This window comes from Sceloporus occidentalis, unplaced genomic scaffold (genome assembly GCF_023333645.1).
Source record: "Sceloporus occidentalis isolate IW3139 unplaced genomic scaffold, rSceOcc1.0.p SCAF_4, whole genome shotgun sequence".
Lineage (NCBI taxonomy): Eukaryota > Metazoa > Chordata > Lepidosauria > Squamata > Phrynosomatidae > Sceloporus > Sceloporus occidentalis.
The window spans coordinates 147,485,519-147,512,789 of NW_028316984.1; the positions used below are offsets into that span (position 1 = coordinate 147,485,519).

Consider the following 27,271-nt stretch of genomic DNA (forward strand, 5'->3'; position numbering starts at 1 on the left):
TAGCTCTGCCTTCGGTTTTGGAACCTCTCTTCCCAACATGGTGGCCAGAAGCAGTAATCTGTAGCTTCCGGCCCAAGTGAGCAGGTGACTCAGGCCTGAAACAGGCAGGCAAAATGACATGGCTTCAGGCTGTGTTGAGAGTGTGCCATTTATGTGATGCATGCCCTGAATGTGGCCTGAAGCTGCACTGAGGCTACGCCAACTAAAAAGAACCGAGCCAAAAAGGAGCAGATAGAACTCGTTCCTTCCAGTGGCCTGGTGCCACGTTCCCAGCATGAAAGGCACCAACATGGCCTCATACCGCTCCTTTGGGCCCATCTGTTTTGGGCATTAGATTTTAGTTTTAGTTGTAGTTTTCATTTTCTTTACCTTCTCAAAGGAAGTAAAAATCTGATTTGCGTAATCCTTTGTTTTCTTTTGTTTTGGAGGCATTGACAAAGAACCATAAGATTCACTATTGCTGGTTGAAATAAATATTCTTGTCAGTGTTGTTTCATTATTTCCTTCAGAAGCTTGCTGTGTTGTATCCATCGGAGCAGTATTAATTAGTTTTCCTGGACTGCGATCTGCTGGGGAGCAGTCAGCAGATCCATTTCTGGCTGTTTATTCTCTGTGCTTTTTTTCTTTTGGCAAAGATGTACCACCACTGTGAGATTCTTCATCATATGTTTCCCTTTTCGTCTCAATATTTTCCATTTTATTTTCTCTGCCTAACTGTAAGATGTTTGTGAGTGAAGGGCGATCATATCTTGCTGGCTAGGCAGAAAAATGAAAAACTCATGTGGAGGGAGAAGACACCAACATATGTATGTGGATTGTGTTGGGCTATTCCTTGCATGCCAGCGGATGAAGCTGGAGTCCAAGTTCTTTTCTGTTTGTGAACTGTGAGAGCCAGCATGGTGTCGTGTTTGAGTGTTGGACTATGACTCTGGAGACCAGGGTTCGAATCCTGGCTCAGCCATGCAGACCCACTGGGTGTTCTTGGGCAAGTCACACTCTTGGTCTCAGATGATGACAATGGCAATCTCCCTCTGAAGAAACTTGCAAAGAAAACACTATGAAAGAGTCTTAGGGTCACCATAGATTGGAAACAATTTGAAGGTGCACAACAACAAAATATGGATTGCTCCTCCATGCCATCCAGAGGATGAAGAAACTAAAAGTAGGGCAAAGTGTGCCTGCTCTAGTCTAATATCAGAAACTTCCAGAGACATGGAAATAGCAGTGCAAATCTCACTCACTATCATAAAGAGTGCATTTGTAATATAAATAACCCCTCAGTTGTCTACCTTAAAACTAAGGGATAAATTAGGTAGCAATTGGTGTTTGAGAGCTTCTTTAAGCTCTGGATCAGGACTGTGGAAGACTCAAAGGGTAAGGGGAAAACCTTATGGTTTTCATCAGGATTAATTGTCCCCTAGCTGCTATTTCATAGGCAAAAAGCAAACTATAAGGCAGAGTGACTAACATTAAATATAATTTGGCCCAAGGTACTCATTTCACCAACCTCAGAACTCTACAATTAGCAAAAAAGTTAGTACTGTTACTATATTGCTGTTCAAATAGGCTACTTTGAATTGTTTACACTCTCTACAGAGCCTGGCATGTTTTCAGTGGTTATTTATACTGAAGTACCTACTACTAAAGTATATGAAGACTCTAGTAAGCTAATTGTGGACACTGTTATTTCATTAGGTGAGATCACGCATGGTGATGAGTTTACAAGAATATGGCTAGGAAAATTTAAGATGCAATGATGTTCATGTAAGAGCTAGGACAGGTAAGCAAAAATGCAACAGCACTCCCAATAGGCTGTATTTGTTGCTGTGCCATTCCATGTGACATGATAGATCAAATATTTGAATACAAGTAGTTTAGTGCATGAAGCTTCTGGTCATTAGTTGCTTGTTCTATTATATCATAAAATTCAAGTGCAGAAGAGAGACTTCAGCTACATCTGAATTTGAATCCTCTCTAACTACAAGAAATAGGCTCCTTGCTGCTAGAAATATTTGCAGTTTGGATTTCATACGCTTACAGATAATAAAATAATAAAACTTTTATTTGTGTCCCGCTTTTCTGTGACAAGACAATCAAAGTGGCTCACAACACATTAAAATCCACATTTACAAATTACAAATACAGACTTGAAACCCTTAGGGTGTGTGCATCATCTAACAAATCAGGTCCTAAAGTAGTGTACAATAGTTTAACATTATCAGTGCAAAGTCATGTTAATGACTTGTTAAATGTCATTAATAACATGTTAAATGTTGTTTCCTTCAGTTGCAATTGGATTATAGATATGATCAGGTGATCTTAGAAACAATTGTTTGTACATGAGGTTATGTAGATATTGATACTGAACAACACCATCAACCCTTTAATGGCCATTTATTAGATATTAAATTTTCAACAGAGGTATATCTTGCGAGATGTAAAATCTTTGGAAATTATGAAGCCATTGGGGGGGGGGGGGAGGGGGGAGACCTGTTTTTCTTTTTTGAAAAGTTTTGGAAATTTTCAGAAAATTACTACCGTATTTGAAAGTTACTTGTTACATTAGAACATAAAACTCATTACATATAACTTTGGCTTAAAATATCATGTTTGCTTTATTAATATTGTAAAGTATAATCTAATTAAAAACCGAACTTTTAAATTTTAATTTTTTTGCTAAAAATCAAGCTAAAAAGTCTTGTACTGTAAGAAACACGTCTGCTGTAGGGAACCTATTTGGTTTTGCCAGTTTGAGGAACAAGCAACACTCCCCCTCTCGTAAAAAATGAAAACGTTATTTTGCCTCCATTAATTCTCTGTAGTGCCAAGCAGATATAAAACTGTTTCCATAAAAACAGATAAGGGAAAGAAACCAAGATGAGCAACGATCTGCTTCTGTACATAGTCTTCCTCTTATACATTTTTTAGAAATTATTTGAGCAATAAATATGAATACCTTGTCTTAAACATTTCATTTGTTGTTCTAAAAGAAAATATTCAATAATCCATTTTTCCCAGGCCTTTACATCTTTACTTGCTTCAGAACATGTTTGAAGGATAGTGTATACTTTATATACTCTGATTTAGTCCTTCACTAGATCAGATTAGAGTCTTTATCATGGTGAAAAAATACAGACATTTTCAAGTGGTGCTGGATTCTTACAACAGTTTGCATGCAGCTCATAATTTGATCCTGTCATTTCAACTGTTAATAACTTTGCAGACAACTGGATCCATCCCATCATCACTTAGCTTAGTATTAACCACACAAAGAGGCGTAATGATAAATCAGTTTCAATGAATCCAAGGGAGAGCCAAACAAACATTTCAGATCCATCACTGCAGAACAGCTTAAGTATCTGGTGTGGGAGAAGCTGGCAACAATAAATGAATTCCATTATATATATTGAGTTAGACTATGTATAATAGGTATAGTCTCCAAAACCAACTAGTTCCTTCTACCTACACTGAAAGTTATATAGCAACAGAAGCATATTGCAGAGTTATAACTGCAGTATAAATTGTTCAGAACAAACATGCACAGATTCATGCTGTTAAAATTGCCAGATGAATCATAAAGAGTCATGACCACTAATAGTCATGACCACTATGATGATGTGCTATAATCCAACTAAGTTACAGATATAGATCTGTATGATGCTGATGGAGACTGATGCACTCAATATGCATTTTCCCACTAATGCATGTCAGCTGAAACAGCTGCCACCTTAGGGCCAAATTACATAGTATGCACATAATTAGCAACAACATAGGTGGTTGCTGCATCTCAGCAGGGCAGTGAGGAGAAGGTGTAGATTGTCACCTCCTAGATGCTATTTGTAGTGTGTGTCAATATGAGCTCTTTGTTCTGTGCAACTAGTAACCACTGGAAGGACACATCTGGATCAGTACCGTGGTGGAGCAATACCCCCCCCCCCCCCCGGTTGCTGTGCTGTGCCTTCAAATTATTTCCAATTCATGATGGCTCTATCATAGGGTGGTGTTTTTTTCTTTTTCTTTTGCAAGATTTGTTAATGGGGGTTAGCTGAATGCATAATTCACTTGAAGTCACCCAGTGGGTTTCCATGACAGAGTGGATTCAAACCCTGGCCTCCAGAGCCACAATGCTTAAACCACTGCACCATGCTGGCTCTGCACCCTCAGGTTGCCTGCCACTTAAACCATACAGTTGCTAACTATGTAAACATTATCACATATAGTTTTGCCCCAGACATAAATCAGTTCTAATCTTTTCTTATATCATTTCTAAATAGTTTTAGTTGCTATGTCTATCAAAATAAAAATGGCAATCTAAATTGCTTCAAAAGCCATCAACAGCACCAGATCTTTGATTCAGCTATGTTCCCCAGAAAGAAGATAACAAATTGTGAAAACTAACTGAGATAATAGAGGTGGTTGCAAAACTTTTATTGAACAATGATTACAAGGAAGAGAAAACAGACAATAGGTTTATAACATAACACAGAACTCAGGTTATCACAAAATGATTGATACTGAACACAACTCAACAGCTTTGCACAAGGAAGCATTAATGGTACAGGGAGGTTTGCCAAAGAACAGAAACAGTATATATAGTTAAGGCATCAGCAAAAATTCTTTTAACAAGTCATGGACAAATTATGAACATTGTTCCAATTTTTTTATACACCTGGCAGTGAAAGAGAAGGAAACATTAATTTTTACTTGCCTCAGAATGGTGGTGGTCAGACAACTAGAAAATCCAGGATATACTAAAAAGATATTTTCTGCTGCTCAGAAGATATTTCCAACATCAAGAACGCCTTCCAGCTTTGTCAAGGAATTGCAGAGGCGTTCTGGGAAAGAACTGTCAAATGCACTACTCAGTTCCGCCCTCAGTTCTTTCAGCAGAGGCACAGTAAACTCACCATTTGCATTCAGAATTTTCTCAAAGAATTTACTCCATAAATCACTGTCAACAAACCTAAAAACAGAATGAAAAGCAGTTTATTGAATATATCACATACTGGAAGTGTCACAATTCTTGATGAAGTTTTAATCTCTATTGTCTTGGAACACAATATTTGAATTCCTAGTTAAATTGTTTAGTTAGCAAATTTCTGTCTCAATATTTAAGACAAATTCTCTTGGGTAAGTTATCAGTAACAAAAACATGACAAATGGTGGAGATATGAAAGGGAAGACCTGCTGAATTCTACAGGGCACACTGCAACTCCTAAAATATCTGCTGTAGTCAGAACTGTTACCAAGTTCACTTAAAGCTTTTAATGCCATTCATTCAGAGCAAATCTCTCTTAAAATGGGCAAGCTGCAAACTTTATGATCTACATGCTTACTTATAAGGATGAAATAGTTGTGGATTTAAAGGCAAAATTCAATTGTCAACAATGACTGGATATGCACATTTGGGAATTATGGTTTCCAAACAAAGAGTTGTCACCTTAAAAGGTGGAATGAATGACCTGAGCATATATGCACTATTTTATACAGCCAGTTAAAACTCTGAAGATTATCTAAGTACAGTGGACCCTTGTTATATGCTGGGGTTTGGTTCCAAGATCCCCCGTGGATAACAAAATCCATGGATGCTGAAGTCCTATTAAATATAATGACATAGCAAAATGGTGTCCCTTATAAAAAAGGGAAAATCAAGGTTTGATGTTTGAAATGTATACTTTTTTTGAACATTTTCAAACCGTGGATGCTTGAATCCGTGTATAAAAAATCCGTGTATAAGAAGGGCCAACTGTACTAAGAGCAAGCAAGTTTTCTGGAATAACTACAAAAGTTAGATGCTGAAGAATTTGCAAACTCTTCATTGTTTGCTTCAAATGCCATGCTGCCTCCTTTGATCTGTTCATCCAAATTATGTGACCTGCCAGATGTTGGGAATACAACAACCATCAACGCTGGAAACACTACTCTAACAAGATGCACAGAATAACATGAACCCTTTATTTTTCAATTCTCCTGACTCATAGTTTTTTGTGGGTTTTTTGGGCTATGTGGCCATGTTCTAGCAGAGTTTCTTTCTGATGTTTCGCCAGCATCTGTGGCTGGCATCTTCAGAGAAAGATGCTGGCGAAACGTCAGAAAGAAACTCTGCTAGAACATGGCCACATAGCCCGAAAAACTCACAAAAAACTATGGATGCCGGCCATGAAAGCCTTCGACTTCTCCTGACTCAAATTGATATTTAAGTGGTAACAATAAACATGGTATGTGTAATTTTATATGAAGTATTGCAACAAACTTCATGTTTCTTTAAAGGAATACATACATATTAATAAGAAATCTGAATTTTTACTCTAGTTACTGTATATACTCATGTATAAGTCGAGAAATCTGAGTCAAAAAATTGACCAATAAACTTAAAGCTGACTTATTCATGGGCCAGTGTAAGTACTATACATTAATTCCTATATAAAAAAAGGAAATGTCCTCTGGTAAAGGCAAGCGCGTAATCTGTCCTGGAAGCATTGCCAGCACCCTTTATTCTCTCATCCATCTGGCTTTTAGTATGAGCAGAGATAGTTATGCTTGCTGGAATTTTGTAAGTTGTTTTGCAATGTTTTCCTTTGCTTCATCCTTTAGATCAGGGGGAGGTAACCTGCGGCCCGGCGAGGCCTTGGGACTGGCCCCAGCCTGGTCCTGCCGCCGATTGCCGCCGGGGCCTTTGGGGGGCAATTGTCTATAGAAGCCTCAGAAACATGCATTTATATTAACATTTTTTTAAAAATCAGCAAATTTTTTCGCATGTCCTCCATTTTTTTTTTAAAAAGTGTCTTCCATTTGAAAATGTTGTCCTACATTTGTCCTGGTTTATTTATATATTTGATTTTTTAAAAAAATTATTTAATTATTTATTTTTTGGCTTCAGCCCCCCAGTTGTCTGAGGGACAGCAACCCGGTCCCCGGCTCAAAAAGGTTGCCTACCCCTCTGCTTTAGATTCTTTGTTTCATGCCCTTGACTTATCTATGGGTCATATCAAAATTTGAAATTTTGGCCCCCAAAACCTGCCCTTGACTTCTACATGAGATCGACTTTATAGTCGAGTATATACAGTTGGCCCTTCTTATACACGGATTTTTTTATCCACGAATTCAAGCATACACGGTTTGAAAATGTTCCAAAAAAGTATAAATTTACCTTGATGTTCCATTTTTTATTAGGGACACCATTTTGCTATGTCATTATACTTAATGGGACTTGAGCATACACGGATTTTGTTATACACGGGGGATCTTGGAACCAAACCCCAGCGTATAACAAGGATCCACTGTACAGCATTTGTATTCCAGAATGTGCGACAAACACACATGAGAAACTAATGAAGATTATAATGAGAGTTGCAAGGAATCGAGTTTAATTTATGCCTTAAGGCAATATACATTATATTTAAGTAGGAGCCTTCATTTCTAGTTTCAAGGATTGATTACCCCTTTTTAATACATAAAATACCATAGGTAATACTGAATTATTAGTCACTCTCAGCTTATTCAGCCCACAATACTTATATGTAAAGAAACTGCTCTTCCTACATGACAATACTGTATAAAGATTATATGAGCAGCACTGGAAATCTTAAAGCACCACATTCTGGTAAATAAGTGCACAGAAGATTCTACCCTGCTGTTTGGTTACTAGTCTGTGCCAGTGGTATCCTGAGGTTTGATGTCACCTGATGTGGCGGTGGGGTGGGGGTTCTGGCTGGAAGGGGCAGAACTTCTGCCCCTTCTTGTCATGGCTCGGTTTTCCATGGGAGAACCGGGCTGCAGCAAGGAGCCTGACCAGCTACACACTTCTCCCTGCCCCTCCTTGCAGCGGCCCAATTCTCCCAAGGAAAACTGGGATATGGCAAGGATGGACTAAAAGGCATGCATGCACATACTCAGCCCAGCCCCTTGTCATGGTGCCCCCCCCTCCTTGCTGCTGCTCATTTCCCCTCGGGGAAGAACTGGGTCACAGCAAGGAGGGGTGGGGCGCACTTGCTTGCTCAGCCTGGCTTCTTGCTGTGGCCCAGTTCTCCTGAAGCAAAGCAAGCCGTGACAAGGAGCCAGGCCAAGCGTGCAAGCCCCCTTGTCCCTACTTGCTGTGGCAAGGAGGGGTGCACAGTCCTGTTTCTTGCTGCGGCCCAGTTCTCTCAAAAAAACCTGAGCCACGGCAAGGGGGGACACACCAAGTGTCCCTCCTCAGGGGTGTCACCTGGTGCGGTTTACTGTCCCCCCCCCCCCACACACACCAGTGACGCTACTGGTCTGTGCACTGAAAAATAGCTAGCTCCTTCCTCCATTTAAGCAAGGAATACAGGATACAATGCACCCGTGCCATGCATGGATGCATTTTACACAGCTTCCAGCGTACGTGGAAGCCGCTTGGGGAGGGAGTGCGCGTACCCATGGCACACACGCACCACTCTGCCACATGCATGCACCCCATTATTTCCTATGGGGCTCGAGCACAGGCGGATTTTCCCTTACGTGAGGAGATCTGGAACGGATCCCCTGCATAAAGAGAGGGCCCACTGTACTAGCTTCAGCTCTTTTATCTCTTTAATGCCTTCCGCTAATAGGGCTGGTGAACAAGGCAGGTGTTTCCCTTCATGTACAGTCAATATGGACACAAGACTGATGAAGAGAGATCTATTTCTTCTCCATCAATCAATTCATTTGCCCTCACAATGTTCTTATCATCGACAGCTACAAGAAAAAATGTAAAACACACGTAGTGTTAGCATGAACTAGCAACTGTCATATAGAAAGAATTGGTCACGTTAACATGTTTGTTTGCTTTTTCTTTTGTCCACCTAAAGCATTCTGCCCACCAGCTGTCAAGGAAACCTCAGTTACCAGGCAAAGGATTAAACAAGTGGAAACAGAAAGCATAATAATTTTAATCTGTGTTAAACAAATAGATTTCATACTTTTATTTCTACAAGCCACTTAGCTAGGCAGAAGCAATTTCAACTAAAACACCTTAATCAATTTTGTCTGTTTAGCTCAGGGGTTGGCAACCTCCGGCCCATGGGCCGGATGTGGCCCGCGGAGGCCTTTCAGCCGGCCCCTGCGCACTCCTGCCGCCGCTGCCGATTGCAGCTTTTCCCTGCTCCGGGCGTCGCCATTTTGAGAAACAAAATGGCGGCGGCATAGAGGCAAAGTCTTGCCGACCACAGGAAAGGGTGCGCGAGACTTCGCCGCCATTGGGGGCTGCCTCTAGGAGGCCCGTTGCGGTCGCCGGGGCCCTGCTACAGGGCTCCGACGGCAGCAGCGGGCCTCTGGGAGGCCCGTTGCCATCACTGGGGCCCTCCAACAGGGCTCTGGCGGCGGCAGCAGGCCTCTGGGACTTTTTTGCTGGCCTCTGACGGGGTTTGGGGCCCCGTTAGGGGCTGGCAAAGAGGAGGAGGCCTCCAGCGCTGGCAGCCCCCACCAGGTTTTTTGCCGACCTCTGACGGGGCCTGGAGCCCCATCAGGGGCCGGCAAAGAGGAGGAGGCCTCCAGTGCTGGCGGCCCCCACCGGCTCTTTCCCGGCCTCTGACAGGGCCTGGGGCCCCTTCAGGGGCCGGCAAAGAGGAGGAGGCCTGGCCCCCAGAGGGTGGAAGCTCCGCCCCCCAGCATGCGGCTCCACCCCCCGGCTTCGGCCCCTCAGTTGTCTGAGGGACAGCAACCCGGCCCCCGGCTCAAAAAGGTTGCCTACCCCTGGTTTAGATAGTAGTCTTCCATTTGTGTAATCCATTAGCTAAGACAGAAACAATAGTTCCTACACACAACTGTTTTGGCCAAAGTATCCATTTTGCATTATTCTGAACATTTTAGTCACAAGCATACTTGCTCCTTGCAAACTCAGCACATCCACAGCATTAGCTAGTTTCATGAAGTGTAACTGTTACTGCAAATGATACATTTAAAGCCTTTCTGTGATAGCAAAGGGCTATAAAAAAGCACCTTCATTCTTGATCTCTCCTCTACAAACACACATATGCACACACATCCCTTTGTTTTCTGAAGAGCAGCTGATCATTCTTACTCTCAGTTTTCTATACTGGAATAGGCTTAACTCTTTCAAATATAAATTGTCAGAACAGCTGACAGCAAAAGAGCAGGAATCAACCTGAATCCAATAAATGTCTAAACATCACATTGATTCTACTAATAAAGGTGAAAAAAACAATAGCCTGTAAAATGTGAATATAGGAGAGCAACCATGTGGACCATCCTGTACAATTACAAGCGAAATTTGAGAAAAGATTGGTATAGTACTAATTTGAAACAGTTCACTAGAACAGTTAATTGTGGTAGTCTGCGCAGACAAAGGGTAAACTGAAACCAGTCTTATGCTGATAAGACTTTTAGAAACTAAATGGGATGGTTTTTTAATGTGTTAGTTTGTGGTTTGTAAGTAGCCTGTTAATGAATTTTAATGGCTTTAAGTAATTTTTATATTCATGTCTATGTAACTTTTATATTTCTACTTTTTCTTATTTTTTTTTAATAATTTTAATCTTTTCTGTTTCTAATAGTGGAAACTTAACCTCCTGAAATTCATGGTACAGTCACCCCTCCTTATCCACAGATTCAACAATCATCAGTTTGAAAATATTAATATATACATTCCAAAAAGCAAACCTTGACTTTACCATTTTATATAAGGAACACAATTTTCATTGTATTTAATGAGACTTGGGCATCCACAAATTTTGGTATCCACAGGGAGGTCTTGAAACCAAATCCCAGCAAATACCAAGGCCCCACTGTATATGTTTTCAGATGTTCATAACTGCAGTGCTTACACAGTTTGCAAATTATTTTAGTGTGTGTTTGTGTGTGTGCTCTCTCTTGTCTACATACAATACACTAGCCACTACATTATGTCAGCACAGAAATAGTATGTGACTCTCAAAGCACTTTTTCTTGAATAAATCCTTTGGAAATGGTGCAGCCTAAACTGCACAGTTTGCCCAAATGTTACAGATTCTATATCTGAACCAGACTATCACTCCCCACTTTTTAGTACTGGAATGGAGCAATATCCCCAAAGCCTTTGCAATGACAAGGTTTCAGAGAGATCTATCTACTTTGACACCTAGAGGAATGCCAGCAAGCTGGGAGGAAGGATGGATAAAAAGGGCATGGACTGATCACAGACTGGTCAGTCTAAGACTTCCTTCTCAGCTGGCACTCCATCTTGTATGCAATGAAGATTATTGCTGAGAGCTTCAACACAATTTTTGTAAGCACCAATGGTGTCATGGCTGATAGCATGTGGCTTCCAACAGCTTAGCTAGTGAAGATTCAATCCATCAGGCCAAAGTATTCAGCAGTTGTGTTTCTTTGGCATATCTGTTTTAATTGTCCATTGAACTACAGTGTGCATTGACTAAGAAAACAAAACATTAAAATGTGCTGAAATTTAGTTATACAACCACAACAGTATCCATTTCCTTTTGAAAAAGCCTGTCACCATTCGTTCACAACTTTGTAATTCTGAACAAGAAAGCATGAACTATAAATATGTTCCTAACACCTATGCTTCCTCCCACTTGCCAATCATTTTCTCCCAGATGTCTTTAAAAACTGGATTGTCAAGTTTAGAGGGATATATTTTGACATAACACACGGAAGAGGCAGGTGAAAAAAAAAAAGACAATGCTGTTGGTAAATTAGGCAGCATATTAGTTTTTTGTCATTGCTTCTGGAAATAAATTAGGTAACAGGGCAGTTTTACAGTGCTGAGAGGAGATACCAAGGTAAATAAAGAATGCTCATCAGACATGTTTTTATGCTATTCTCATGGCTTTCAGGATTACTGAAGGTACTTTTTTTAATCAATCACATCCCTTTTAACAAGTTCATCCATTAAAAATTTCAGATATTGAAATAATGTTCATATCAATATCACAAAATGCAACTATAATTGTAGGATAAAAGTGACTCCCACTTAATGCATATAGCCCTACTTTTATGTCATTTCTATTACCTAAAGATATCATCTCAATAGCTGTGAATGGAAACAAGGCAACAAACAGGTACAGCACTAGGATGCTTGCTTGTATGTGTAATACTCACTGGGACAGGTCTCTGTTAGTTTTCCAATAGCCTTTTTCCTGATGAACTTGCAGACTTTCCCCAAAAAGGATAATATGGACTGTGTCTGCAATGCCAAGTAAGTCAATCTGAAACCACAACAGCATCCATCAGTCTTGATACTGTCATCTCCTGAAGTATGACATGTTTTATCTTCCCAAGTCACACTGTAATTTTTCTTTTAATTTTTAAAGAAACATGACACCATATGATACCTCTTCTGGGACCTTCTAGTCAGTGATGTGAAAAAAACCAATTTGTTAAGAAATGTTTCTTTTAGATGTAAAAGTTAAAAAATAGAGAAGCAAGCAGAAACATTAGCACACTATCGAATGATAGCAATTAGATGCACTTGGGAATAAAACATCTAGAATTCAGGCAAAAAAAGAACACAGGCTAGAGTGAAGGGGTCTCTTTTCACCCCAAAAAAGACTGCATGATTTGCACCAGCAGCTCAACAAATTCAAACCATATGTTCACTGCAGAAAAAGTCAGCACAAATGTTTTACATGAAAGTAGGCAGTCTGAGGTCCTTCTGTTGTATATTTCTTATGGTATGTTTTCACCTGGTAAGGAGGAGATTTTTCATCAAGGATCTGTTGCCCATACTGCGTCTGAGCTATTGGAAAGCCTCTCAGTGAACTCACTCCTGATTGAAGCTTCAAGTCTAGGCTGTGAGAGAAATCCACTAATTTCAGAGCACTGGCAGCCTCTGCCATGGCAAATGGATTGCAGATTCTGAGGGAAAATGTGCAAACACACAGTTTTGATGTCTGAATTCAAACACATAGCCATATTAGTCTGAAATGCAAAGGGATCTTGTAGCATCTTTGAAACTAACAGAATGAAAGAAGCTGGTGGCATGAGCCTTTGTAGACCTGAGCCTACTTCCTCTCCAGGGATGTAGCCAGGATTTTAGGAAGGGAGGGGGTGCAGACTAAGTGCCACCATTATAATGAGGCTTGGGTGCACCGGCGCAGCAGCACACACCATTCATTTTTCTAATGGAAGGGGGGGGGGGTCCGGACCCCAAGAACCCCCCCCCCCCCCCTTGGCTACATCCCTGTCCTCTCTTACATTATATTCATACTTAGTCATATTACTGCCTCACTCTAGTATTTGCCTTAAGAAGTGGTGCAAACCTGTTTCAAAACAGCAGCTCTTAGAATTAGGAGATGAACACCCTTACCTAGAATTATAAAATTCTCACAATACTAACACATAGTATATTTGTTAGCCTTGAAAGAGCCATAAAAATTATTATAATTTTTGCCACAAGATAGAGGGGATGACAAGAGGCAGAAGCATGGAGGGTTATGTGGTAAAGCAATTATTTAAGTAGCTTTGTGAATTTACTTGATAATTACACTTCACTTATTTTTCTAACAAATTGTAAGCTACAAAATATTATGCATCTGAAAGAGCGTGTGTGCTTTTAAGTTCTTAAACATTGTTCATAGGTTTAATTTCACAGTGAAAATGACTTTATCTTTACATTTACAATATACTGTCAGTCCAACAGGGCCAGGAAATTAGTTCATTTTATATAGGTCAATAAAAAGTTGTTTCAGGCTATTTACTGCAAAAGTCTTCAACAATGGGATTCCATGCACTAACTTTGTGTGCACTTGCTGAATTTTTAGCACTAATTAGACTGCATTTTCAAAAATGATATTTCCTAGGAGCACATATACAGCAGTTCTGAATTAATGCATGGATGGGAGGAGGCTTAAGACAGGTTAATGTATCTGTTTCCAGGCTGCAGAGGCAATATTTATACACCGCAGTGTATTTCAAAGTATTCAGAGCTTTCAGATGGGCCCAACCTCAGCTACTGGGATTTTCAGCCAAAATAGCCATGAACAGCAAAGGAATGAATGGAAAAGTCAATACCAACTTACTATCTAACACTTTCCTTATACTATTTGTTCCAAAACTAGCAAAGAATTAGCTAAGAAGAAATATTTTTAAAGAATACGTTTTAAGAGATTTCCTTGTCAGCCTTTCTAATGGCAACTGCTGTTCTCTTCCTTTGTTTACACCCCACCCTTTCCTGAAGAGTTGGGGCTCAGGACAGCTCCCAAAATATGAGCTGGATCAATTCAAAACATTATTTACAAAAAATGTAAACCTAACAGCAAAAGATTTCAGACCATTGGAAACTGATAGCCAACCTGTCTCCTAAGAACAATGATGCTGGATGCAAATTTCCATGAACTATCTCCACTTCATGCAATTTCTGTACCACCTCTAGGAGATTGTCAACAATCAACATGACCACTTCTTGTGGGATAACATTACAGCGGCAGATTATATCCTGAAAAAAAGGAGAGTACCATAAGCAACTGTAGACGTTTACTACTTAGAACAATTGTTCGTACTTAGGGTCAGTCACAAAACACTAAAAGTCATATGTTTTAGGAGTAAGGGGTGAAACAGTTTGCATATCTCGACCTCAGCTAGCATTGGGCATACACTTGCAATTTGCCTGGGCAAAACTAAGAGGTCAGTCCTGGCCAAGAGTGTTCAAAAATATGTATGAGCCATCAAGCTTGGGAAATTGCAAGTTACAGAGATCTACACCAAGATAATTACTGACAAGTTAGGGCTAGTGCACAGATCCAAGCCCTCTTGGTGTTCTCTGTGCATAAACTGCAATTTACTGCATGAAGAGGTGAATGGTCAGCTGACTATCACCATCATCAGATACCATTCATGTACACAGGACTGAGAGAACGATTTCCTGTATTACTATATAAAGTTTATAGTCTAGAAACACATGCAAGAGAGAAAACATAAGAGGAGGGAAATCAAAGCAAAGATAAACAGGGGAAGAGTCTATTATTACTGCCATTTGTTTCTCCTGAAATAGAGGAGGGTATGAGGGCTACAAAGTCCTATAACAACTCAGCTGGTGAAACTGCAGAAAGCGGTTTCTAGCTTTGCCTATGCACTGCCTTTATTCCTTAGATAACAGCAAAAATACATAACACCATATAGCGTAGGTAACTGGAACAAAAACGATAGTCCCTTTCCAATAGCGTAGGTAACTGGAACAAAAACGATAGTCCCTTTCCAATATGCATCTCAGTTCTACCTTTGTACTTAAGATTGTTCATACTGACCTGGAGTGTAATGCAGTTTATCTCATTATGTAAAGTCACACATCCATTGTGGTATAAGAAACAAGTGCAGTTGCCACTGAAATTCTGATCAAACCCAGCACCTAGCCGCTCACGTAATTGCAGCAATATGTAAAAGTCCCATGGCACAGGTTCTGAGTGCACCTGCAAAAGAGAGGGGAAGGGATGCCTAATTATAGTTGTGACTTCCCCATTGCCCAAGTTTAAAATGTTAATTCACAAAGAATTAAAGGATTCGTCCAGTGCTGGCTGGCATCCTTTATGTAGCACGATTTATCTTGAGCTGACACGGAAAGCCTTAATACATTCAAAGACCATTCTGACACTAGAAAACTATCAAGATAACATCAGCATTCAGACTGCATTCTTGACTTATTGCCCATTAAAATTTTGGAGAAAGCTTGGATCTTCCCCATTACAGGTGGGATGTAGGGGTGTCTTAACATCTTAGAGAGGAGTTTTACAAGGCTTGAATGAGAAATAATGTTCTTCTTGAATAAGAGGACTCAAAATAGGGGAGAGGGAACAGTAGTAGGCTTACTTTTTTTATTCCCCCTCTATTTTATTTATTAAAACAACAAACTAGTATCATTCAAACAAATTTACAGATTTCCTAGTATTTTTTTCTTTGTATTTTTCTATATGTATATTTATATATATCTTCCTTGCTTTAGACATGAGGTTTATGTTTTGTACTCTGTCTTATGTTTACTGTATGATTTTTTTTGTATCTAATGCTCTTGTTGTAATCCACTTTGATTCTGTGAAGAAAAGGTAGAATAGAAATAAATCATTATATTATTATAGTAGCAGACTGGCTTATAAAGGAAGTCCTGAATTTTGCATTACAGATATACTTGAAGCTCCTGCCAAGTTTCATCAAGGAAAGTGCCTGCTTTGAGTCTTGCACAGGGAGTTTTGAGGTATAAATCAAATGAATGAATTCCTGCCAGAATGAGAAGTAGCATTAAGATCTATTGTACATTTAACTGAGCTGCTGATTTTCCTTACAGTGAATGCCTGAAACAAATTACTTGCACTACACACAAAGATTTCTCTGTTCCAAGCCTCACAAACTGCTCCAATAATGACTTACCTGACCTCCCAAATAGTGTTTAAAGCCAACACGCAGAATTCCTAACAGATAAGATGTGAGAAAAACTTTTTAAAAAAAATTAAATTGTCTTCTTTCACACAAAGAAGATGAGATAGAGAAAATAATGAAACAAGTGAAACACTAGGGAGGAAAAAACAGGCTCCAGCAGTGCTCTGCTCTGGACAGAGGCAGGGAATAAAACTTAAGAATGAAATTAGAATAATTGCCAATTACTGTAGGACATTAGTCATAGGATACATTGCCTCTCTGGTTGCTGACAAATCCCACACTTTGTAAATTCTGACACTGCACTAACTTATAAAAAAATTGTTACCAAGCTCTTAAATAAACAACAATTTTGGTTTTACATTGCTGTTCATTAGTTCATTGGTTTTTAACTATTTTAAACTAATCTAATGTTTTCTTTCTGCTTTTTGTAATGTACTCTAGTATTTCAAAATGCAGTGTTTTAATACTGTATACTCTTTGTTTTTACTTTGCAAGCCACTTTGGGATATTTGTAATTGTTACTTGTTCAGAACAATAACAAGAAGACCCCTGTGAAATAACAGATAAATGGAAAGGTTTGCAGAAGATACAATGAAGATGCTGTGGTAAACAGTAAACTAAAGGGTGGACCACAAAGACTACACTGATGTACCTTTATTAATAATGCTGTTGAGATCTCATGTGCAAAGTTGGCTGGCAAAGCAGAGAACATCTTGTCATCCTCAGTGATCGAATACTCACGAGTAATACAGTAAATGTCATTCCCTATTGAAACGGGATTAAATTGAAAAAGATTATGATTTAAAAAACACAGCAAAAACAATCTCTAGAAATAGTTTTATACTGCACAGCTATAACCTTAAGAAGGCTATTTTGCAAACTCTAAGGCAGGGGTAGGCAACCTTTTTGAGCCGGGGGCCGGGTTGCTGTCCCTCAGACAACTGGGGGGGCCAAAGCCAAAAAATAAATAATTATTTTTTTAAAAAAAATTAAATATATAAATAAACCAGGACAAATGTAAGACAAAATTTTCAAATTGAAGACACTTTTTTTAAAAAAATGGAGGACACGTGAAAAAATTTGCTGATTTTTTAAAAAAATGTTAATATAAATGTATGTTTCTGAGGCTTCTATAGACAATTGCCCCCCAAAGGCCCCGGCGGCAATCGGTGGCAGGACCGGGCTGGGGCCGGTCCCAAGGCCTCGCCGGGCTGCATCCGACCCACGGGCCATAGGTTGCCTACCCCTGCTCTAAGGTTTTCAAGACTGGTAAGGGAAAGGTATTTAGAAATTGTTCACTTTCAGTTACTAGGCTAGATCTAGTATTGCATGAGTGGGTGTGACTAACAAGATTTTCTCTTCCTCAGCACCCCTCAATATTTGCCCCAGCAGTTCCACCCAGTTGAGATATAATGAGGCATGGGAGATTTGTTCTATTAATAAATGCAGTTTTGGTTGTAGGCAGCAGTGATAGAATCCTTTTTTAAAATTAAAAAATCACAATCTCACCTGTTACTCGCTTCTAATACCATATGAAGACCTTGACAGTATTTCTTAAGACCAGCTAACTGAGATAAATAGTCATTTTAAAGTTTGGATGGACCAACTGCTGGAGCCCAAGGTCTATCCTGGTATTAATATTCCACTATTCCTCTTAAAATCCCTTTTAGACAACAGCAGCTATGTTGTCATGTTGCAAATGGCACTAGTCCAAGGGAAAGTGAAGTGTTCTACATTCAAGGGAGTACCAGATAGGTTCAAACAATCATGCTTGCCAACCACCATTCTACCATTCACACAGCAGCCATAACAAGCTTAAACATTATGAACTGGAGAGAGAAAAATAAAAATACTGTACTAGCTTAAGAAACATGGCAGGCAAATCAGCCTATAAGCACATTACAAAGAATTCCAGCATAATCAGACCCCTAATCATGCTTACCCAACTGGAGTTCTTTTTCCAGTTCCACCCAAGGCATTGGCTGCGTCTCCAATATAAAGTCAGGAGATTTTGTCAACAACTCCGGAAGAGGTTGCAAGAGCTGTTTGCACTGTTCCATACAGGTTGGAGAGTAATCTGAAGAAAAAGGTAACATATCTTCCAGGTACAATGTTTAACTTATTTTCTGTCCCAAACTATTATCACACTTCAATTTAATAATTAGAAATATTCCTTCCAGAACTGGTCAGATATGTATCAGCAAGGTATACTTTGTTGCCTTAGTATTTAAGATCACTGATCTGTTAACTTCTCTCTTTCCAACACTAGCTAGAGCTGGTTCCTTGCTGTCATTTGGTGATGCTATATGAAATACACTTCATCTTGCTTAACAGCTTTTAAGGTAAAAGAACTTTCAGGGCTTGCCTGAAGGAAGACTCCACCCTTCATAACTGTCATCTTCTGGCCTGCGAGGGACTTGACCAGGCAGACCCAGCTCCATCAGGGCTAGCCTGGAAGAAGAGAGTCCTCCCTCCATAATTGTCATCTTCCGTCCCGTGAGGGAGTTGACCAGGCAGGCCCAGCTCCATCAGGGCTAGCCTGGAAGAAGAGACTCCTTCCTCCATAATTGTCATCTTCCGGGCCTATGAGGGAGATGACTAGGCAGGCCCTGCTCCATCAGGGCTTGCCTGAAGGAAGAGACTCCTCCCTCCATAACTGTCATCTTCCGGCCCATGAGGGAGTTGACCAGGCAGACCCAGCTCCACCAGGGCTAGCCTGGAAGAAAAGACTCCTCCCTCTATAACTGTCATCTTCCGGCCTATGAGGGAGTTGACCAGGCAGGCCCAGCTCCATCAGGACTAGCCTGAAGAAGAAGAGCCCTCCCTCCAGTCCATCCGCCTTGGTCCAGGCCTCAGAGGGAGAGAAGAATGCTGGACCTGATCCCCTTCCCCACCACCATTCCCTTCTCCTTTTGTGTCGTGTCTTTTTAGATTGTAAGCCTGAGGGCAGGAAACCGTCTATTGTCCCTCTGTAAGCCGCCCAGATTCCCAGTGATTGGGTGGCATATAAATAAATCCTATTATTATTATTATTATCATTATTATTATGTTCATAGGACACATATAATGTGCATAGAGTAAGAAAGGAAATAATCAATTGCATACTCACTAGAACCATTTTCAGCATCACTGACAATTTCATCAATGGAGCTATGAGCTAACTCCAACTTCTCTGGGATTTTTTGAAATTTAATAGAGATTTGTGATGGGGAAGTTGAAGATGCAGAAGATCTCGTATCTTCCTGACTTGCCTCCATAATTGGGCTACAGATAATTGGGAAAGACAAATTAGGTTTTCATGTAATCTTCAGGCATCAATCAAGTAATTAACACAGACAAATGATTTCAAATCAAGTTCTTTTAGTAAACAGTTAAATTTCTTTTGTTTTTACAACAAGGAAAACATATTAATTCTATTTTTACAAAACCTCTCAACATATCTCAAAGTAATAACACCAAGTTATCAAATACAGAAGCTGTTCAGATGCTATTGCATCCAAGGATTCTATTCCTGGAGACTGGGAATGGATCTCAAGCAATATTCTATTTATTCTTTTCTTTAATCCATTTATGCTATGTTTTCCACCTCATTGCCTATAGAACTATATTGCTTGTAGAATTATGGGGTGGAAAGAACATCCAGACATTTACTCCATCACAACGTAAAACTTGTTATACAGTGCGCCCTTCCCTTACGTGGGGATCCATTCCAGACACCCCCCCCATTAGGGAAATACCGTGTATGCTTGGTCCCTATTGAAAGCAATGGGGCTTGTGCCTGCGGTGAGCGCACCATTGCATCTTCCAGTGCATCGATTTCAGCGTAAGATGAAAACCGCATATGGCGTGCCCACGTATGACACAGGTGCACTGTACATTTCTCCCTTACTGGTAAAATGCACAGGCTTAAATACAGTCATTAGTCTCAAATACAATAGGCCCAATAAATCAATGGGTACTTGGTAAATCAACACTTACATCAGTTCCATCAAGTCAATAGGTCTGCTCTAACTGGCGGTAGAAATTGGATTTGGGCATCACTTTCTAAAGCTTAAATCTATTTGCTAATCCCACCTAAAGTAGTCCCAGTGAATTAAATCCAACTATTAGTACCAGCTAGAGTAGATCCACTCAATCAATGAACTTATTTAAGTGTTGATCCAATAAATGACCATACATCCTGTGGGTTCTGTTCTAGTTGGACCTAACTGGATTTAACTGAATTAGATATTGTTGGACTACAATTCCACCATTCCTCATCATTTGGCTATGCAGGCTAGCACTGCCAGGAGCTGTAGTCTAACTACAACTGGAGGGATCCATGAGTCACATCCCTGGTCTAAATGAACTACCACCTTTCCAGAGGGTCTTGGAATAACTGCCTTGCTGCTTGTTCCTATTACAGCTCAGTAACATCTATATGCAACTAGCAGAGATGAGTCGGTTGCATCCCATTCAGTTGCCTTTCTGGCTCACTGGAGTCACTGAAGCTAGTAAAACTCAGTAGAATTCCCACAAATGGGGTATTGTCTGAATAACAGCAGATCAGCCTACTCTCTTCCTTCCTTCCTAAAAATGGATGACAATTCACGTTCAGCAACATGTACTAGTATTTTTAATTCTACAGAAACATTGTGAAATCAGGGTACCCAGTAACCAACAGAACCTCAGATCCTTTGACAGTGAGTTTCTTGTTCTAGTTCTCTCCATACCATCTTATTATCAGCACTCCCCTTTAATATATTTGTTGTTTGCTATATTCTCTCACACATTATTGCTTCCCTCCTTTCTCCAAGCAGCCAATGCTTGGGTAACTGGATTTCCCCTATCCTTGATTAAACCAAAGGTGAACAAGGTGTGGCCTTGAAATAGCATGCAACCCCCAAGGCTCTTTCTCCAGGCTTCAGATTGCCTTCTTTTTTATATAAAAAAGGGTGATTTGCCTTTCCTGGAAACCCCCAAGACCAGTTACTCAGCTCTTAATAGACTTAATAGAATAGGCAAAACGTCAGGAAGAAAATTTTCTAGAACATGGCCACATAGTCCGAAAAACCCACAAAAAACTCCACCCATGGATGCCAGCCATGAAAGCCTTCGACTCTTAATAGACTGTTTTTGGCAGTCTGTATAGCCTCAGATGGACTAGGGGCAGTAAATCAGCCAACAGACTTGGCAAATTTGCCCACTCTTGGCTTAAAGTACCCTAAGTGGTAAGTTAGGTTGACAGACAATGACTGGCCTAAGGTCTTACAGTGAGCCTCACAAGAGAATGCAGCTATGAACCTGTGTCTCTCTGGTTCATGTTCAACATTCTAACCATTAGACTACAAAAGATTATATATTTTGAAAGCTCTACATGTTAGCAGGCCACATCTCCATCCTGCTCATTTTGAACAGGTAAAGATTTTTCGACAATAACACGTAACTGCACACATATGGCGATGAGGATATTGAGTTCTCTTAACCTAACAAGTGTCAGCAAACTTTGGCAATTGCATGCATTGGTTTCAAACTGTGATGTAAATAGACAGAGCTGACTGAGGAATCACTGAGCCCATCAGTGGTTCAGTGATTCAATGTCCTACCCTAGATAAAAACACATGAACAATGCTGATCACTGATCTCAGTTACCTCAGCTTTTTCACAAAGAGGGCTTCAGCATACTGATCCTCATTCACAACTGTTTTCTCGCTAAGCAATGTAGTCTTAGATTCTGGACATTCTTCCTTTGGTTTGTCATCAAGCTGACTTCTCTGTTCTGTGATCCCATGGAAAGGAGTTGATGCCAAGTGAGCAGCCCTAACAAAGTCACAGGTATCTTCAGGATTAGGACAGAGGGTTTTGTTCTTGTATGAACCCATGAGTATTGCATCTTCAATCAAGGGTTCAGTTTCATGAAGTTGATCCTAGAGGTAGGAGATATTAGTATAACCATATGAGTTGTGTTCCCATTTGTAGCACAGGATGTATAGTTTATTTAGAAATATCAAGCTTTAGGTCAGAAAATAACAGTTATGATAATGTTTACTATAGTGACTACTTGTATATTCACAGCAGTTTGTTTTAAATACTTTAATTTGAAGGACAAAGTTGGATTTTGTCCTTCAGAATAAGATTAGAGTGAGAATTCCAAATTCCCAGATGGACAAACTCTTTATTATGACAAAAGGATCACAGAAGAATAAGCAAGCTCTTCAGTTTCCAGAAATTATCAGAGTATACCAAGATGGCCAAAATGTAGCCCTTTAGAGTTTTCAGGCTACAATTTCCATCATATCTCATTAATGGCTATACTGGCAAGGACAAACAGAAATGACACCATCTAGAAGATTACACTTTGCCATCTCAAGTTATGATAGTATGAAAAGCAAATAGTGCCCCCCCCCACACTTTCAAATTCCTCCACAGTAAGCAATCATAATAGGTCTGATTTTTTGTTTTATTTTATTTATTGTTCTCAGGAGCCTTTCTTCCAGACAACAGTCAAAAGGAGCCAGAAGTATAAAGCATCAGGCCGACCAGCTTATTTATACGTGATTGGACTATATATAATGGGTCAGATCTAACTTCACATGAGCAGACTTCCACTTAGATTATAAGACTTTTGCCCTCAACCCCAGCTCCCCAAAAATCTGCTTGAAATCATTCCTCTGGGACAGATTTTGAGGAGAGAAAGTTTCCATTCTGCTGACAGTAGCAGTTATATTAGCAGGGCCACACGATAAGGTGAACAATTACCTAACAGTAAGGGCTTTATCTTATGGATGAGCAGGACATCATACAAAACTGAAACAGAAAAACTGGCATTGGTATGAAACAGACAGCCCTAGAATGGCAGATTGGGGCCGCCCTGAAGCTGCTCGCCCTGGAACTACGGCAAGCACATGCCACAGCCCCAATCCGCCCCACTGCCAGCCCAAATAGGAGTGGAAAAGATCTGCTCCTATTTGGGCTGATAAAGGGCCGCCTTAGGCTGCCCTGGCACAACCCCAGGGTGGCTTGAAGCTGCTCCAGGAGCATACAGTGTCAAAATGCCATGCTCTTGGAGCGGATTGAGGCTGCCACGATCTCAATGGCATCCGGGAGTCTTGGGAGCATGCGGCATCAAAACACCATGCTCCCAAGCTACCTGGAAGCCAGCATTCCAGGCCATCTGTTAGGCCCCATTTAAAACATGAAGTCTCTTCTCCTGCAAATTTTGGAATCAACAGCTTCCCTACAAATGAAACTTTTGGCCGGACTTTACTTTGTACACTATGGGGACAAATATTTTTCAGCATCCATATTTACAAAAATTAAATATGCACAGATGGTAGGAAAACAATTCGCAGAGGCTCTCTGCCACTTGGTTCATATTTCTGATGAACATGTGATGTGATCCTTAGAGATAAGTTGGTTTCTATGCTCATACAAAAGAAACATAGGAGGGTCTCGAAAACCAAACTATACTGAACAAACTCAAGGAAAACCATACAAAGTGCCAAATATAATATTTTTAAAAGGAATAAAAAAGTAACTAAAGAACATACAGAGAATAACTGCTAATAATATAATGAACTAAAATCACATACTCCCCCCCCCAAAAAAAATCAAGATAGTAACTAATAATTATATAAATATGTACATTCCTGTATATGGTTATATCATTGTTAGTTACTTTCTTTTTTTGGTTTATGTAATTTGAGTTCATTATATTATTAGTAGTCACCCTCTTTATGTTCTTTAGTTATTTTTTGAAATATTGTATTTGGTATTTTGTATGGTTTCCCCCAAGTTTGTTACGTACAGGCATCTATGCATATTATCTTCATTGAAAAAGTAGAAGAGCATGCTATATACACATGTCCATAACAACATACTAGGAAAAACTTACAGAATTTTCAGGGGGTATATTTTCCTTTGCAACAATACTTTCTGAAGGTTTACGAACAGCAAGAGGGCATCTGGCATGCATCAATAAAGGGCCAGTAGAAAGTCTAAATGAACAAATAATACATACATAGATTTTTAATGACAACACATTTTTCCCCATTCAAAAATTTCCACAGCTTAGACCTGTATATCCTAAAGAAGACATGGGGGTGAAGAAGACAGCCACAATGGGACTGGGACCGCAACGACCACACAGCCCACTCTCAAAGTGGGCCACTGCCACAGTTACAAGCCATACAGGCTTTAGCCCCTGAACACGGCATTGGTGCAGTTTCTGGCCGCTTTGGGGGCATGCATCATGTAAACATCATGCACCCCCCAAAGGCCAGAATTTGCCTTATTTAGCCCATTGTGTTTCAGGCCAAAGAGACATCTCCTGAAGAAATGCCACTTAACAAGTACTTTTATAAAATAATAATAGTTTGAGCATTAGGAAAAAAATTAGGGACATATGAAACCAAATTTAAGAAATGGGACTACAAAAAGTTAGCCCTTGATCATGAAATTGATCTGACTGTTAAAAATTCTCTTCAATTAAATTTTTTCAATTAAAATTGAGAACACACACTCCCATGCTTCCTTTGTATTTACCTGGCACCCTCATATACGAAAGCAGATGACTCATCAAAAATAGAGAAAGGTATTGAAGCACTGAGTGCAGGAGGGATATCAGAATCTGGAAGAGAAAGACAACGAAGTATATTAGCCACCTGGGAAGAAAACTGAGGAGATATTTTGTACTGAATATAATAAGGAAAGTATATTCAAGAAGCCTATTTCAGGCTCTGATCTTCATAACTATTGCCCACTATCTACAGAGCCACCTCCTAAAAGTAGCAATGGCTGACGTGTAATTTTTATTATTAGAGCAAACATGAAAGCAGATAATGAGAAAAACACGGCAGTCACATTTTCAGTGTCACACTTATATAGAGCTGTTAGCGTCTCCCAGCACAAGATACCAATCTGGTTCAGTGCTTTACTTGCCAAAATACACAGGAACAGGGGAATCCACAAATTTATGCTTTTATTATGCTTAAATTTGACCCAGGCTAGATCAAAAGGGGATTTAGGTTTAGTACCATCAGTAAACTAACAATTCAGCTCTACACCTTATCATCAGAATCAGAAGATGATGTGCAGGTGCTGGAAATGGACTATATGCTATAATACTATAATGGACTGTATGAAGGCAAAGAAACTGAAGCTGCATTCTAATAAGGTGGAGGCTCTGTTGATTGGTGAAACTGCACTCCTCGTGAAGGAGCAGGTTTGTAGCTTTGGAAAACTCCTAGACCCATGATTGTCACCGGGGGCCCAGATGGACTCTGTACCTTAGAGTCAGGTTTGACTTGCTCGTGAGCTACAGGCTTTCCCAGACAGTAGTCTGGCAAGTTAGTGAAGCTGGTAACTTCCCAACTAGACTACTGCCATGCATTCTATCCAAATGAAAATGACCTGGAAGCTTTTATCTAATACAAAATGCAGTGCCTGAACAGCTGACTAGTACTCTACACCGAAACCATGTAACACCAGTTTTAAGCAAACAGTGCTGCCAATATGTCTCTTGTCTGCATTGAAAGTTCTGGTGAAAAATTTAAGGCTATAAAAAACCTAGAACCTCAATATTTGAAACATGGTCACTCCCTATATATGCCTACCCAAGAGCTGTGATCTGTTGCAGAGGCCTCCCTCTGTATTCCAGAAACTGGAGGAGAATACAATGTGGAGAGATGTGGGAGAGGGCTTTCTTTGCTGTGACATTCCAGTTACAGAATGTCCTCCCCTTATAGGCCTGACTGGCTCCAACATTCATATCATTCTAGTGCCAAATCAAAATATGGCTTTTTATCAAGGTTTTTTGGGCCTAACTGATTTTATCCAAATCTGTATGCGTTACGGTTTTAACAGGTTTAATGAGCCTTGTTTAAGTGTTAAATGGTTTAACGTGCTTTTAGCCTTTTAAATTATTCTGTTTTAAATTATTTTAAATTACAGTCGCCCCTCCTAACTTGCAGATCTGAGATGCATGACCTTGAATATCCATGGAGGGGCGCACCCCATTCAAGCCTAGGAGGCTTGAATATGTGCAGGTGTCCATTTTTGCAAGGGGGGGTCTGGAATGGATCCCCTGCGAAAATAGAGGGCAAACTGAATTTAAAATTATTTTATTGTATGTCACCCTGAGATCCTCAGATAAAGGGTAAACTATAAATATTTGAAGAAATAATTAAGTTTTTTAAAAATGCCAAGACGTACATTCAGTACAGGTAACAAACTAGTAAAAGGACTTAATGATAACATCAGGTTCAAAAAATTTATTATATTCTCTGTATTGTGCATAGTTTTTGCTGACTGATGTTGTTGACCTTCTGGTCAGTTTTTAACTTGTATGTTTTGTTTTGTTTTGTCTGTTTGTTTGCTTTTCAATTCTGCATTGGATTTAATACTTTTTAAGGAGGGGAGGGCACAAGGGATTTTATATGTGCTGTATTTTTAACTTTGTTAATCACCCCGATTGTTCTCAGAGGGGCGGGATACAAATAAAACTATTATTATTATTATTATTATTATTATTATTATTATTATTATTATTAGTTTTTATAACATTCATATTGTATTTTGTGCTTTAGCTTCAATGACTTGATTATTTTGGCTAGACTTTTCCAGACTTTTGACATTATACAACAGCCTTTTGATTTTGGCAGAACTGCAAGCGAATACAACATTTCAAATGTACCAGCACCATTAATATATAGAAAGTTTACAGTCCTGGGGTTTTCAGTACCTTTCCTAATACCGTAATTTCAAGCACAGAGTATGATGTTTTCATAACTGCCCACACACTGAGATGTTTTGTTTTGCTGTCAATGACACAGCCAAATGAAACAAGACACAAGGTTGAGATGATAAATACTTATTAGGTGTCATCCGATTTCAGTGGGACCCCTAAGGTAACAAAGATTAAAATAAGTCTGGTCTCCTTACACAGGTGGATAGAAGTATCTGC

General features: G+C 39.7%; 1 protein-coding gene across 2 annotated transcripts in view; it reads right to left on the reverse strand.

Annotated features, from left to right (window-relative positions):
• Positions 1-4,403: 4,403 nt before the first annotated feature.
• Positions 4,404-27,271, reverse strand: part of BUB1B (BUB1 mitotic checkpoint serine/threonine kinase B) — a 41,065-nt gene continuing 18,197 nt past the window's right edge. For both annotated transcript variants that reach the window (XM_089521967.1, XM_089521968.1), the window contains exons 13-23: positions 24,853-24,937; positions 24,203-24,305; positions 21,961-22,235; positions 19,439-19,593; positions 18,272-18,406; positions 16,982-17,094; positions 15,207-15,368; positions 14,256-14,398; positions 12,648-12,819; positions 12,064-12,170; positions 4,404-4,963 (exon numbers count right to left, since the gene is read on the reverse strand). In XM_089521967.1, coding sequence (XP_089378093.1) covers positions 4,774-4,963; positions 12,064-12,170; positions 12,648-12,819; positions 14,256-14,398; positions 15,207-15,368; positions 16,982-17,094; positions 18,272-18,406; positions 19,439-19,593; positions 21,961-22,235; positions 24,203-24,305; positions 24,853-24,937 — 1,640 coding nt within the window. In that variant the 3' untranslated portion in view covers positions 4,404-4,773. The remainder of the gene's footprint in view (positions 4,964-12,063; positions 12,171-12,647; positions 12,820-14,255; positions 14,399-15,206; positions 15,369-16,981; positions 17,095-18,271; positions 18,407-19,438; positions 19,594-21,960; positions 22,236-24,202; positions 24,306-24,852; positions 24,938-27,271) is intronic.